Genomic DNA, 12,689 nt, shown 5'->3' with positions numbered 1-12,689 from the left:
TTTCAGTATGCCTTCATTTTAAATTTAAAAATGTGTTCATATTCATGTCTAAACTAGAAAAATAATTACAATTAAAATAGGTATTTCAATCTAATTACCAGTATGATTTATATAAGTATCACTAGTTCCTGTTGTCTATATAAAATACTCAGATAAAAATGCTATGTTATATCAATTCATAGAAAAAAAGTTATGTGCACTGAATCTGTTGACACCAATTCCGTGATGTGTTTTTATGTAATACTAGACATGACACATGAGTCTGACAGGCACGCTACAAGAATCATAAGCAAGGTAACAAATGTATTTCTAAAAGTTGAGTTTTTAAAATATTTTACACTTTTTTATATTTAATTGAAATTAAAAATTTGCTTAGTCCTACTGAGCTCATTTCAAGTGCTTAATAGCCACACGTGCTAGAGATTACTGTATTAGCACAGATACAGAAATGAGAAAGAGCCAAAAAGTTTGCAATTTTTATTTCATTTTGCATCCATATAATTTCTAGGGCTTAGAACTTGACTGGGTTGTTATTCTTTTGCATCTTAAGTAAAAAGTAAGACAGCAAAAGTGGAAATGGCTGAATGTTCTGTACAGAATATATATCATGGCCCTCTAGCAGATGTGGGCTAATCTCTAACTATGTAACTCCTAAAAACAATCAACTTTAGCTTTTTGGAGAATGCCTTTTAAACAACATGTTAATAAAAGTTTAACAATTGACTTTCAAAGAATTTTTTATGTATAAGAGATGTATAGCACACAATTTACAAATGATAAAAACATATATAATACCCTTTATTGTAAGTTCCATATAGCCAACTGATTCTCACAGAAGGCTTTTGCTGATTTTTGCCTAACTCTTTTATCTGTAGCCAACCTATGGTTACAATTTGACCAGGACGTTACAAATGGAGTTGCATCCCAATCTGCTAACTCCTTCCCCAATAAATTTATTGTCATTAAATCTGATATGTGATCTATTGTTAAGCTATTTCTCACCCTTGTACAAATTATATTCATTAAATTAAAACCTCTTTCAGCTTCAGCATTATTGATTGCAATAGTGTTAACTATCTTTTTAGCTTTTTGTATAGCTATAGGAATTGAAACATTGTTTGATTTTATATTATCATGTACAAATTCTCGAAAATCATTCAAATCAATTTCGTATTTTAAAATTTCACATAGATGAAATAATTTTTTTTCACCAGCTATCCATGGTGAAGTTATTTCTTCATAAGGCCATGTAGAAGGTTCTAGCAAGTCAAAATAATTAAAAATACTTTCGTCATGGTTTCTGTCAGATAAAAGACGTAAATGCATGTGTTCAATTATATTTTCTAGTAACATACTCCTTGGAAGAGCATTAAATTCATTGTTTTTATTAAATGGAATATCTTTAAACTTATCTGACTTAATCAAACCCTCAATTTGAGACTCATGCTTTCCAGTACTGATTTTTAAATTTTCCAAAGCTCTTATGGTGCGTTTGATCAATTTTTGTGCTTTGTGAATGTTAGTTGATCTTGACTGTAATGCAGTTGAAAGTAGTGAAAATTCTTCAAGAATGTCAATCATTAAAACAAGGTCTTGTAAGAAATTAATGTTAGATAATCTCTTTGCCAAACCAGAACAAGAATGAGAAAAATGCATATATAATACAGGATATGCATGCCATACAGCAGTAGCAGCTTGTAAACTACATGCTGTCCATCTTGGTCCCATTACCCGGCCAATTTTAACAATTTCAATTTCAAGATCTTCAGCTACATTTTCTAAAAGCTTGTTTTGATTTTTATTAGACTGGTGATAAATGGAATAAATTTTATCAAGAAATAGTTTAAAATGATTAACTTGTTTTATTTCAGATATTGAATCATCAAGTGACAACTGTAATCGATAATTTAAACAGTTCCAAATAATGATTTTAGGAAAATATTCTAACAACTTTGTAGCTACTCCAGACTTTTTTCCCAGCATTGTATTAGCACCATCAGAACAAAATGCAATTAAATTTGCTTTCAAATATTCATTAGTAAACCCACAATCATTTAAAGTATTCAATAACGTATTGACAATAAACTCTGCTGTGGCGGAGACCAATTCTTTTAAAGCAACGAACAACATAACTAGTGCGGGAGCCGACTGAACTGTGCATTGGAGATAAATCACTAGAGTGCTTTTCTTTGAAACTGTAGATACCTCATCAATTATGATGCAGATTTTGGCATGCTCTTCTATCATATTCTTAAATATCTTCATTTTAATTTCTTTTGCAATATGTTCTGCTATTCTTGTTGCACTGTATCGTGTATTTAAACAGCTGACCTCTCCATTTTTCTCTTGTAATTCTATTGCCCCCTCAATATCAGACAAAGGTCTATTATGTTTTACTAAACTATAAACTGTATTGAAAACTTTTATGGTAGCATCAATATTTTTATTTTTTTTTTTATGCACTAAATTAGAAATTGAGTCATTAACTGATTCCTTCAAGAGATCCTGAATTTTACCATGGGCTTTAGAAACATCGTGTTCCCTAATTTTTTTCCGCAGAGAAGCTTGTCTAGTAGTTTTATTACTGCCATTAGGGGTTACTAAATATGCAATCCATTCCTTGGATACATGTACATGCTTTTCTGCTTTTGATCCCAAATGCCGAACTGTTGAACAATCCTTACATCCTAATTTACCTTCTTTTATTTCAAGCCATTTGTACTGTTCTGTAAACATGAATGCTTGTTTTTCATTCCAACAATCTGGAAGCACCAGATTATCTGTTTCTTCCTTTGATGAACATGATGGATTTTCTTCAATGACTGGTTTTTCAACATATTTGAAATTTGATTCCTCTGACTTAGTCCACAATGATTTCTGTTATCATTTCTTTCTGTGTCTGTTTTCACCTTCTTCACATTTAAAAAATGCAAAAAATCGCCCTGTCGTTTTGGCATTTTAGGGAACAGAATCTGAAAAATAATTTTACATATATAAGTCAAGTTCACGATAACACTTTAAGAGTTGATGTAAAAGTTTCTGTTAATGGGGGCGGCTGGCTTAGTCAGTTAAGCATTGACTCTTGATTTCGGCTCAAGTCATGATCTCATAGCTCATGAGTTCAAGCCCTGAGTGGGGCTCTGTGCTGACAGTGTGAAGCCTGCTTGGGATTCTGTCTCTCTCTCCGCCCCTCCCCTGCTCACATGGTCTCTTTCAAAATAAATAAACTTAAAAAAAATTAAATAAAATAACCTGAAGGTGCCTGGGTGGCTCAGTCAGTTAAGTGGCCAGCTCTTGATTTCAGATCAGGTCATGATCTCATGGTCTGTGAGTTCGAGCCCTGTGTCGAGCTCTGCACTGAGTGTGGAGCTTGCTTGGGATCCTCTCTCTCCACCCCTCCCCCACTTTCTGTGTGTGTGTGTGTGTGTGTGTGTGTGTGTGTCTCAAAAAGTAAATATAAATAATAATAAAAACTTACAGGGTGCCTGAGTGGCTCAGTTGGTTAGGTGTCAGACTCTTGGTATCAGCTCAGGTCATGATCTCGTGGTTTTATGAGTTCAAGCCCTGCATTGGGCTCTCCATGGGCAGCGTGGAGCCTGCCTGGGATTCTCTCTCCCTTTCTCTCTCTGTCCCTTCCCTGCTTGTGCTGTCTCTGTCTCTCTCAAATAAATAAACTAAAAAAAAAAAAAAAAAAAAAAAAAAAAACAAAAAAACCAAAAAAAAAAAAAACTTTAAAAAAGAAAAAAGAGAAAGCACTCTAGGTTGAAGTAACAGAGCCCTATATCTAAAAAACCAAAAATAGCCTCATTAAAAAAATTTGTTAATGATTTTAGAAATAAATTTTAAATTACTTACCTTGCCTTTCAGTTTTTACCTATAACTTCAATACGACTTGCTATTTGTTGAAAAATTCACTACCACGTTGTTTTCTTAAGTTTATTTGTTTATTTTTTAGTAATCCCTATACCCAGTATGGGGCTCAAACTCACAACCCTGAGATCAAGTCACATGCTCCTCCAACTGAGCCAGCCAGGCACCCCAGTTTTCAAAATTTTATAACCAGTAATGTCATGAAATCTGACTACAAATGTTTATCATCCAACAAAGAAGCTGCTCATATGATTTAAAAATGAGTATAGTTCCAATATGAAAAGTGGTTAACGTTTTCACTTAACGAATAAGGTAAAAAGTGAAAAAAATGAAGATTTATATCAGAACTCCACTCAGTCACCAATGATATCAACATCTTTGTTGAATCAAAGGAGGGTTTTCATTAATAATGCAAGTTTTCCTCAATTGTTCATATTAAATACAGTTTAGTAATTTACATCTTTTGGCTTACTCTACATTAACATTTTATCCATCACTTTCTGAAGTTCAGATAATCAATAAATAATTAATCAAGCCCCAATTTTGAGTTTGCTGATTACCGTGGTGTAAATACTCCAATCATGTTGCAGGAGGAGTATGCTGTTATAAAATATTTCTATCATACACATACAACAGATATAAATAAATAAAGATATGAGGAGTTTTGAGTATTTACTACCTTAAATGTAGTAATTTATTTCCTTGTAGGTTTATACACTTTAGTTTTTAATAACGGCTATGTTTAACAAATCAGCTTCATAAAACTCCTGAAAATCTAACCATCAGTTCTTGCAAGCCAGTTCAAGCCACCTCTAACACATTTTGCACTTGATGACAGAACTGAAAAACCACAGGTATAATGTACTTACATCACTATGATAGATGCTAGGCTCTTCATCATCACCACAGACCAGATCAATGTATTCAAGAACAGGTTTTGATGGTCCTTCCTAAAAAAGGATTGAGCAAATTCACAAGTCATGAAAACCATTCAAACCAAACTTGAATTTACAATCAATAGGTTTTTGTTGTTGTTGTTGGAATTAGCAAGAATTCCTCCAGAGAGGAAGTCTTGTAGGTGGAACAGAATAATCAGAAACAAAAGCAGCACATCAAAGACTCAGAGGAGATGAAGAAGTAACGATGACAAAACCCAAAGAAAAACTAAATCTACATAGAGGAATAAAACCATATGGATTCCTTTGAAAATGGGAAGAGTACAGGGATGGTATTAAAAAGACGGAGACAGACCTCATGGTAGTGTATTTTTTAAATGTATGACTATCAATAATCTTTTAGTTATCTAAGCTCAAAATCGCATAGTTCTTCAATAGCTCTGCTTTATCTTCCACATCCTACACAAGCAAACATGAAGCCCTGATTTTCTCAATTCTTTCTTTACATACATACTACCTGCAACACACATGAGGCCTTAAATACCTGGCTCAAAAACCTAGATTTTATTCTATAGGTAAATGAATCAATCAATAGTGTTGAGATAGGAACAACAATTAGAGCTTTGTTTCAAGGTGAGGAAAGTATGAAGTGTGGGAAGACTAGTAACAAGATAATCCAGACAAATAGTAATGTAGTACTGAAATAGAGTGAAGACCAACAATGAGGAAGTACAGTCTTCTGTATATATATTATAGTAAAATTTATAACAAAGGGCTCTTCTTGTACCCCCAAATTTCTATCATTCCTTTCTTTCAGGATATTGTGTTTATTTAGCTGCACATACATATATATTTATATGGCAGAACACAAAGGAGATGCTCTAATGAAGAATGAAGGCGGGAAAGAAATTTATATGAAAAGACTAAGGAATCCATACTAGAATACATCAAGTGGTAACATACTTTTTTTTTTTAATGTTTCTTTTTGACAGATTGCAAGCGGGGGAGGGGCTGAGAGAGAGGGGGACAGAGGATCCAAAGCTTGAATATGGGCCTTCAACTCATCAACTGTGAGATCATGACCTGGGCAGAAACACACTTAACTGACTGAGCCACCCAGGCACCCCAGTAACATACTTCTTGATAAAAGATATAAAAGGAACACAAAAAAATGTTCTTTTTGTATCTGAAGAATCCTCAAGCAGAGAACCATACCCAGCAGCCTTTCATCTTTACTAGATGGTAATATAAAAAACATGAAGAAATAAGCACATCCTGGTGGAGCCCAGCACAGAATGGGGTTACAAAGGGAAGTAAATTCTGTTTCTGAATGTATTTAATTTTATTATTTTTATTTAAAGAGTTTTTTAAGAGCTTATTTATTTATTTTGAGAGAGAGAATGTGCACACAAGCAGGGGACAGGCAGAATGAGACAGAGAATCCCAAGCAGGCTCAATATTGTCAGCACAGAGCCTAACTTGGGGCTCAATCTCATGAACCGTGAGATCATGACCTGAGCTGAGATTAAGAGTCGGACACCTAACCTACTGGGCCACCCAGGTGCCCCTCTGAATGTATTTTAAAGTAGAATTAAATTAAAAAATAAAGTAGAATTAAATTATCATTGTTTTGTGTGTGTGTGTGTGTGTGTGTAACCATTTAAAAGCAACAGAAATATTTTTACCCTCTTTTTTCTTAAATTTTAATGTTATACTTATTTATTTTGAGAGAGAGAGAGTGTGTGGGCAGAGGAGAGGGGCCTAGGAAGAGAGAGAATCCTAAACAAGCTCCGTGCCACCAGCGCAGAGCCCAACATGGGGCTCAAACCATGAACCATGTGATCATGACCTAAGCCAAAATCATGAGCTGGACATTCAACCAACCAAGCCACCCACGCATCCCTACTCTCCTTTCTGATACTGCAATTTTACTTAGATCCACATAAGCATACTTCCAAAATACTGCCAAGAATGATATTGTGAATATCACAATAAAGTGGGTCAAATGAATTTTTTGGTTTCCCAGTGCACATAAAAGTTATGTCTATATTATACTGTAGTCTTTTAAGTGTGCAATAGTGTTATGTCTAAAAAATACATACACAGCTTAATTAAAAAATACTTTATTGCTAAAAAATGCTAAACATCATTTGATCTTTCAGTGATTTATCACTGATCACAGATCACAACAAAATAATGATGAAAAAGCTTGAAATACTGTGAGAATTACTGAACCATGACAAAGACACAAGAGTGAGCGGATGTTATTGGGAAATTGTGCCAACTGACTTGCTTGACACAGGGTTGCCACAAACCTTCAACTTGTAAAAAACACAGCATTTGTGAGGTGCAATAAAACATGGTATGCCTATATAATTCACTTCTCCTTATAGAGCTGTCAAATATTTGATCAATTTTTGGAAACAAGGTTAAATGATAAGAAGTTCTATCAAGTTGGAGGTACAAAACTCTGGAGGCAAAGATACAGGGGCGCCCAGGTGGCTCAGTCAGTTGAGCGTCCAACTTTGGCTCAGATCATGATCTCGCAGATCGTGAGTTCGAGCCCCACGTCCGTCGGGCTCTGTGCGACAGCTCAGAGCCTGGAGCCTGTTTCGGATTCCGTGTCTCCCTCTCGCTCTGTCCCAACCCACTCGCATTCTGTCTCTGTCTCTCTCAAAAATAAACAAACATTAAAAAAAAAATTTTTTTTAAAAGATACAAAAGATTCTCTGTATTTAAAATTATATTTAAATTAAGAGTTTTAAACCTCAGTAAGCAACTCAATCAGATAGCAACTCAGTAAGAATTTAGAATATAATACTTCAATCCACAGAGTGTTACACAAACCTGTACCTATTCATTTTTCCAACCTTAACTTTGTAGAGTCCTTCCATTTCTCAAAGGCACGTGTCATATAACATCTATGCCACTCCTAGTTCTGGCTGCACAAAATATCATGAAGATAATAATGTCCCATTCGCTTTGATTTTTATACCACAGTCAGGAGGAACCAAAGTATTTTTCCTGAAGACCCATGAAATACTCTTTCCAAATGCTTTTCAGTACAAAAACAGACACTGTGGATCTTCAATTTTCATAGTTACATCATTTACTCCACAACACAGGGAAGGCAGAGTTAGCATACAACCTCTCTTTGTACCCCCAAATTTATAAAGTACCAAGTGTCAAAAAAAGGGGGGAGTACCATGTGTACAATTAATGGGCAAGAATGTCACAGAAATAATCTTGTAAAGAATTTCTGTATGACCCTACAAGAAACGACATGTTAACACAACGTTTAAAGATGAGATTTTATTTGATTTAAAAAACAATTTATGAAAAAAAATTGTGGTTTATCAGGTTGCCCTAAATCTATAGCAATTCAAGAACATACATACATTAAACAGGCACTCATTTAAAAAAAAAAAATTATACACCTTTCACAGCAAACCTCAAGTAATTACTGGTTTGGACAAGTTTTAAGGTAGCTAAGATACCACTTTAAGCTGAGCCTTTGCAACTCTTGACAGTTTTGGGTGAAAATCATCTCCAAATACGTCATAACCCCCACTCTGCCTAAACCAAGGCTTTACAAACTGTGGTTCAGAGATTCATATGTCCTTTCATCTTTCCAAAAGGAAGACTCCTAGGTCCCACCTACAAATTCCGATTCAGTGGGTATGGAAGGGTGAGGCCCCGGAATCCGCACATTTACCCTTGGTCAGACCACTGACCCGAAGGGACGAAATTCTGAAAAATATGTGTGTTCCTGGTGATGCGGGGATCTTCATATGAACATCAACTCCTGCACTATGCTGTAACAAACACCATGATCTCACAGGTCAGGGAAGTCTTCAAGCTAGTCGCCTTCATGTTATGCAGCTACATAACGCTCAGATTTTGAGTTCTTGCAAGCCTTCTTGTTCTCTACCTCCTTCCTCATCATCACCTGTCCTCTCTCCCTCGCCTGCATCGTCATCTGTTACAGGACAACCTTGTCCCTCTTGGAAACACGCCTAGACTAAGCATTAAAACGGCGCTAAATAAACGCACGAGAAGCGTGATGGAGTGAGCACCACGGACTTTCGGCAGTCTTTGTGACGGCTACCGCAGCTGCTCAGAGCCCTCTTTGGGGAAATTTCCTAATCCTACGCCACGCTCCCCGGTGTTAGTACCTATCAGACGTTCATACACAGTTGCTCAATGAGGAGTGGACAGGTGCAGTACAATCACATAATGGCTTACCACGCGCAGTCTTGGAACTCTAGGAAAAACCCGAATGTCGTTGCTACTTACACTAACAAACTGAATGTCATCTTCATTTTCATCCGTTGTTGACTCAGATGCTTCGGGCCCAGCTGGAGGGACAGATTCTATTATCTATAAAAATAAGCCAAAACACGCTTATCTATACAGCCACGTACTTGGTGGAGAAGACTTTCCCAAAAGGAACGAAAAAGAAAGAGCTTTTTAAAACAACGAGCTCTTGAGGAAACCAAACAGCACAACTGCATGCAAATCCGACTAAGAACAGAACTCCATGGAGTCGCGTTCTGCCTCTGCAGACGCGGAGCCACGGGGAGCGGACGCCGAAAACGACTCCCCAGCCCCTGCGAATTCCCCTATCTGCTCGAGGAGGAGGGATGCACGCTCACCGCCGAAGAGCGATCCTGTCTCAAAATGTCGCTCTCGCGGGCAGAGCGGCGACAACAGGGAGCACCGGGGCCGGCGTAGGGGACCGGGGGCGGCCGTGCGGCCATTGTTACCGCTGGGTCGTCGTTCGGACCTGCACCAGGCCCGAACGCTGGGCTCGGCCCGAGACGCCGAGGCTTTCGCCCCGCGGGCGCACAGCAGGCCGCACACTCAACAAAACACAAAGCCCTTTCGCGACGCGGCTGAGAACGCCGCTGCCCGACGCTCCACCACTCACCTCCGACCCCGGGTCTCCCATTTCTCCGACGGCCTAACTGACAGCACCACCGCTGCTGCGATCGCCGCCGCTACGACTTCCCTTCCCGCCCAGCACCGCTTCGCGCCGCCGTGACCCGCCCCTGCGTGGACTGCGCCGCCGCCGCCGCCGCCGCCGCCGCCGCCGCCATCGACGCCGCCGCCGCCGCCGCCGCCATCGACGCCGCCGCCGCCGCCGCCGCCATCGACGCCACCGACGCCGCGGGCGGAAAGAGGTGCGAAACCGCTTTAAAAGGAGGAGCGGCCGGCTCTGGCCCGCTATCCCCCGGAGTCTCTTTCGCACAGTCCCGGCCTGCCTTCTCCGCGCCGCGCAGGAACCTGGGAGTTGTAGTTCTAGTGCCGCCCGAGACCGTCCTGCGTATATTTGAAAAGTGGAAAGGAGCTCTGAGATGCGGCGGTTGCGTTCCTCTAGGCTTTTACGGTACCAAAGTAGTATTAATAGATGGCTTTTCTTTCTTAATCTGTCTCCCTCTCCCCACCTTTCTTCTACTTTTTAATTTTTTTCTTCTCCTCCTCTTCTTTCAATACAAATATCGTTCTAGATAATTTAGATCAGTAGTGTTAAAATGCTCTTTCGTTGTTTGCTCAGATACTTCCTTACTAAATAGTGGCCAACTTTTTTGTTTTCAGTATTTACACATTAACGAATGTGAACAGATACAGTTTATGAAAACATGTGTTAACTGAGAATATACTTTTAAAGCTTTTCCTCCTAGCCCTATCAGACCAAGATCACCTAACCTATCTGTGGTCCCACAAAATCCCCTTTATGATTTTGACAGTGGTCTACAATGCGTGAGATCACACAGCAGAGGAACTAAGGCATCTCACAAGACAAAGCAATAGAGTAATTAGGAAATTTTTAGGAAGGTAGAGGTAGATGAAATTTAAATGAAACAGTATTTTGATAGGTTCAAAGCCAATTAGGGCTGTGTGTAAGAGTTCAACGTCACGTCTGGACTACAATCTGGACCCAGAGTCCTGTTAACTTAAAAACTACAAAATTAACATACATACTAATTGTTGGCCCAGAACCCTCTTATCTGTAGCCTTGCACTTGCACTTGGTTTGTTCTCTGTGTGTCAGTGACCAGCCAAGGAAGGGCGATTTCATTCTTACTGATAGATTTTCAAACAACAATGTTGCTACTCTATGAGTTTGGGAACAAATTTTCTCATTGTGTAAATAAGATAGGAGTAGTCACCAAGGTCACCTTGATTCTACAAGTTCAGTATTTCTTTGGGAGAAATACGGTCTGTTAATTTTTCAGCTGACTTTATCTATGTCTGTTATTTATGCCCAGCAGATACTTACTTTCTCATTTGAAGGCTTGTTTTTGCTGGTCTAAAGGAGAACATGGTGTTTGCTTACTTACATCCTAGCTAGTATTTGATGAATCTGTTTGCATTTCCACAAAGTGGACTAAAACTGCAGGTGCATTTGTACCAGCTAATTTGGGACTTGCAGATGAAAATTGAGAAAAAGAAACATCTGCCAAGATGATAGACTCAAAAGCTGTATGTAAATTAACCATTTTTAAATCTCTTAAAAGTCTAGGAGAGATTTGCATTTAAACGATTTCTTTAATGTGCTAGTGGGATTTCAGTGGAACAAGTACTTTGAAAGGTTGCAGGTGGGAGTCATTCAGTTACATTCTTGGAAAACAGGCAGTAATTATGTGGCTGGAGCCCAAATATGGTTATGCCTTTCAATTCAGTAATTGTTGCATGGATAGTCTTTTCCATTTTAGATATTCTAATAGGTATGTAGTGATATCCCATTGTGATTTTAATTTGTATTAACCTAATTACTAATAATGTTGAAAATCTTTTTATGCATTCATTTGCCATCCATATATCTTCATCGGTCTTGTCTGTTAAGATCTTCTGCCCACTCTGTAAATTATTTGCTTGTTATTGAATTTTAAGAGTTGTTTATTTATTCTGGAATCAAGTCCTTTAACACATATGTGATTTCCAAATATTTTCTTCCAGTCTGTGGCTTGACTTTCCATTTCTTAAAATTGTTTTTCAAAGAGAAGTTTTACTTTTGATTGAGTTTAATTTGCCAATTTTTTGCTTTTCTTGATCATGCTTTTGGTAGTATATCTAAGAAATCTTTGCCTAAACAAAGTTACAAATATTTTCATCTTTGTTTCCTTCTAGAAATTTTACCCTTCACACATTTTCAGTAGTCATTCTACTATAAAGAAGGTCTTCCCTACTCCCCTACTTTTTGATTTATCTATCCATTATCATGATTCATAGATTTCTATTTTTATTCAATGGGTTATGATTTTTGATTGTTTATTGCTATTACAGAAATAAAGCAATTTTTTCCCTGGCTTTATTGAGGTACGGTAAACAAATAAAACTGTGTATATTTACATGTACATGATGTTTTGATATTATTATACATGTGAAATGATTGCCACAATTAAGTTAATTAATACATCCATCACAAAAATAGTTACCATTTTTGTGTCTGTGTAGTGAGAACACTTGACATCTACTATCCTGGGGCACGTGGCTGGCTCAGTTGGTACAGCATGTAACTCTTCATCTTGGGGTCACAAATCCAAGCCCCACATTGGACATGGAGCTTACTTAAAAAAAAAAAAAGATCTACTCTCAGCAAATTTCAAGTATATAATACATTATTATTATAGTCACACGCTATACACTAGGTCTCCAGAACTTATTCGTAACTGAAAGTTTGTACTCTTGGACCAACATCTCCCCGTTTCCCTCATCCCCACAGTCCCTGGTAATCACCATTCTGCTCTCTGATTCCTTGAGTTCAGTTTTTTTACATTTCACACACGAAATCGTGCAGTATCTTTCTGTGTCTGGCTTATTTAGCTTAGCATAATGTCCTCCTGGTATACCCATGCTGTTGTAAATGGCAGGATTTCCTTTTTTAATTTTAATTTTCATATCTCTTTATTCTTCTTTA

General features: G+C 37.7%; 1 protein-coding gene across 1 annotated transcript; it reads right to left on the bottom strand.

Annotated features, from left to right (window-relative positions):
* Nucleotides 1-449: 449 nt before the first annotated feature.
* Nucleotides 450-9,539, bottom strand: KIAA1586 (KIAA1586 ortholog). Its single transcript, XM_042986599.1, is given in 5 exon segments — nucleotides 450-2,867; nucleotides 2,870-2,972; nucleotides 4,740-4,820; nucleotides 9,063-9,146; nucleotides 9,422-9,539. Coding segments are annotated over 5 exon segments (2,442 nt in total). The 5' UTR covers nucleotides 9,527-9,539; the 3' UTR covers nucleotides 450-798.
* Nucleotides 9,540-12,689: the final 3,150 nt, after the last annotated feature.

This window comes from Panthera tigris, chromosome B2 (assembly GCF_018350195.1).
Source record: "Panthera tigris isolate Pti1 chromosome B2, P.tigris_Pti1_mat1.1, whole genome shotgun sequence".
Classification (NCBI taxonomy): Eukaryota; Metazoa; Chordata; class Mammalia; order Carnivora; family Felidae; genus Panthera; species Panthera tigris.
The sequence above is the reverse complement of the archived record's forward strand: the minus strand, read 5'-3'. Positions and strand labels throughout refer to the sequence as shown.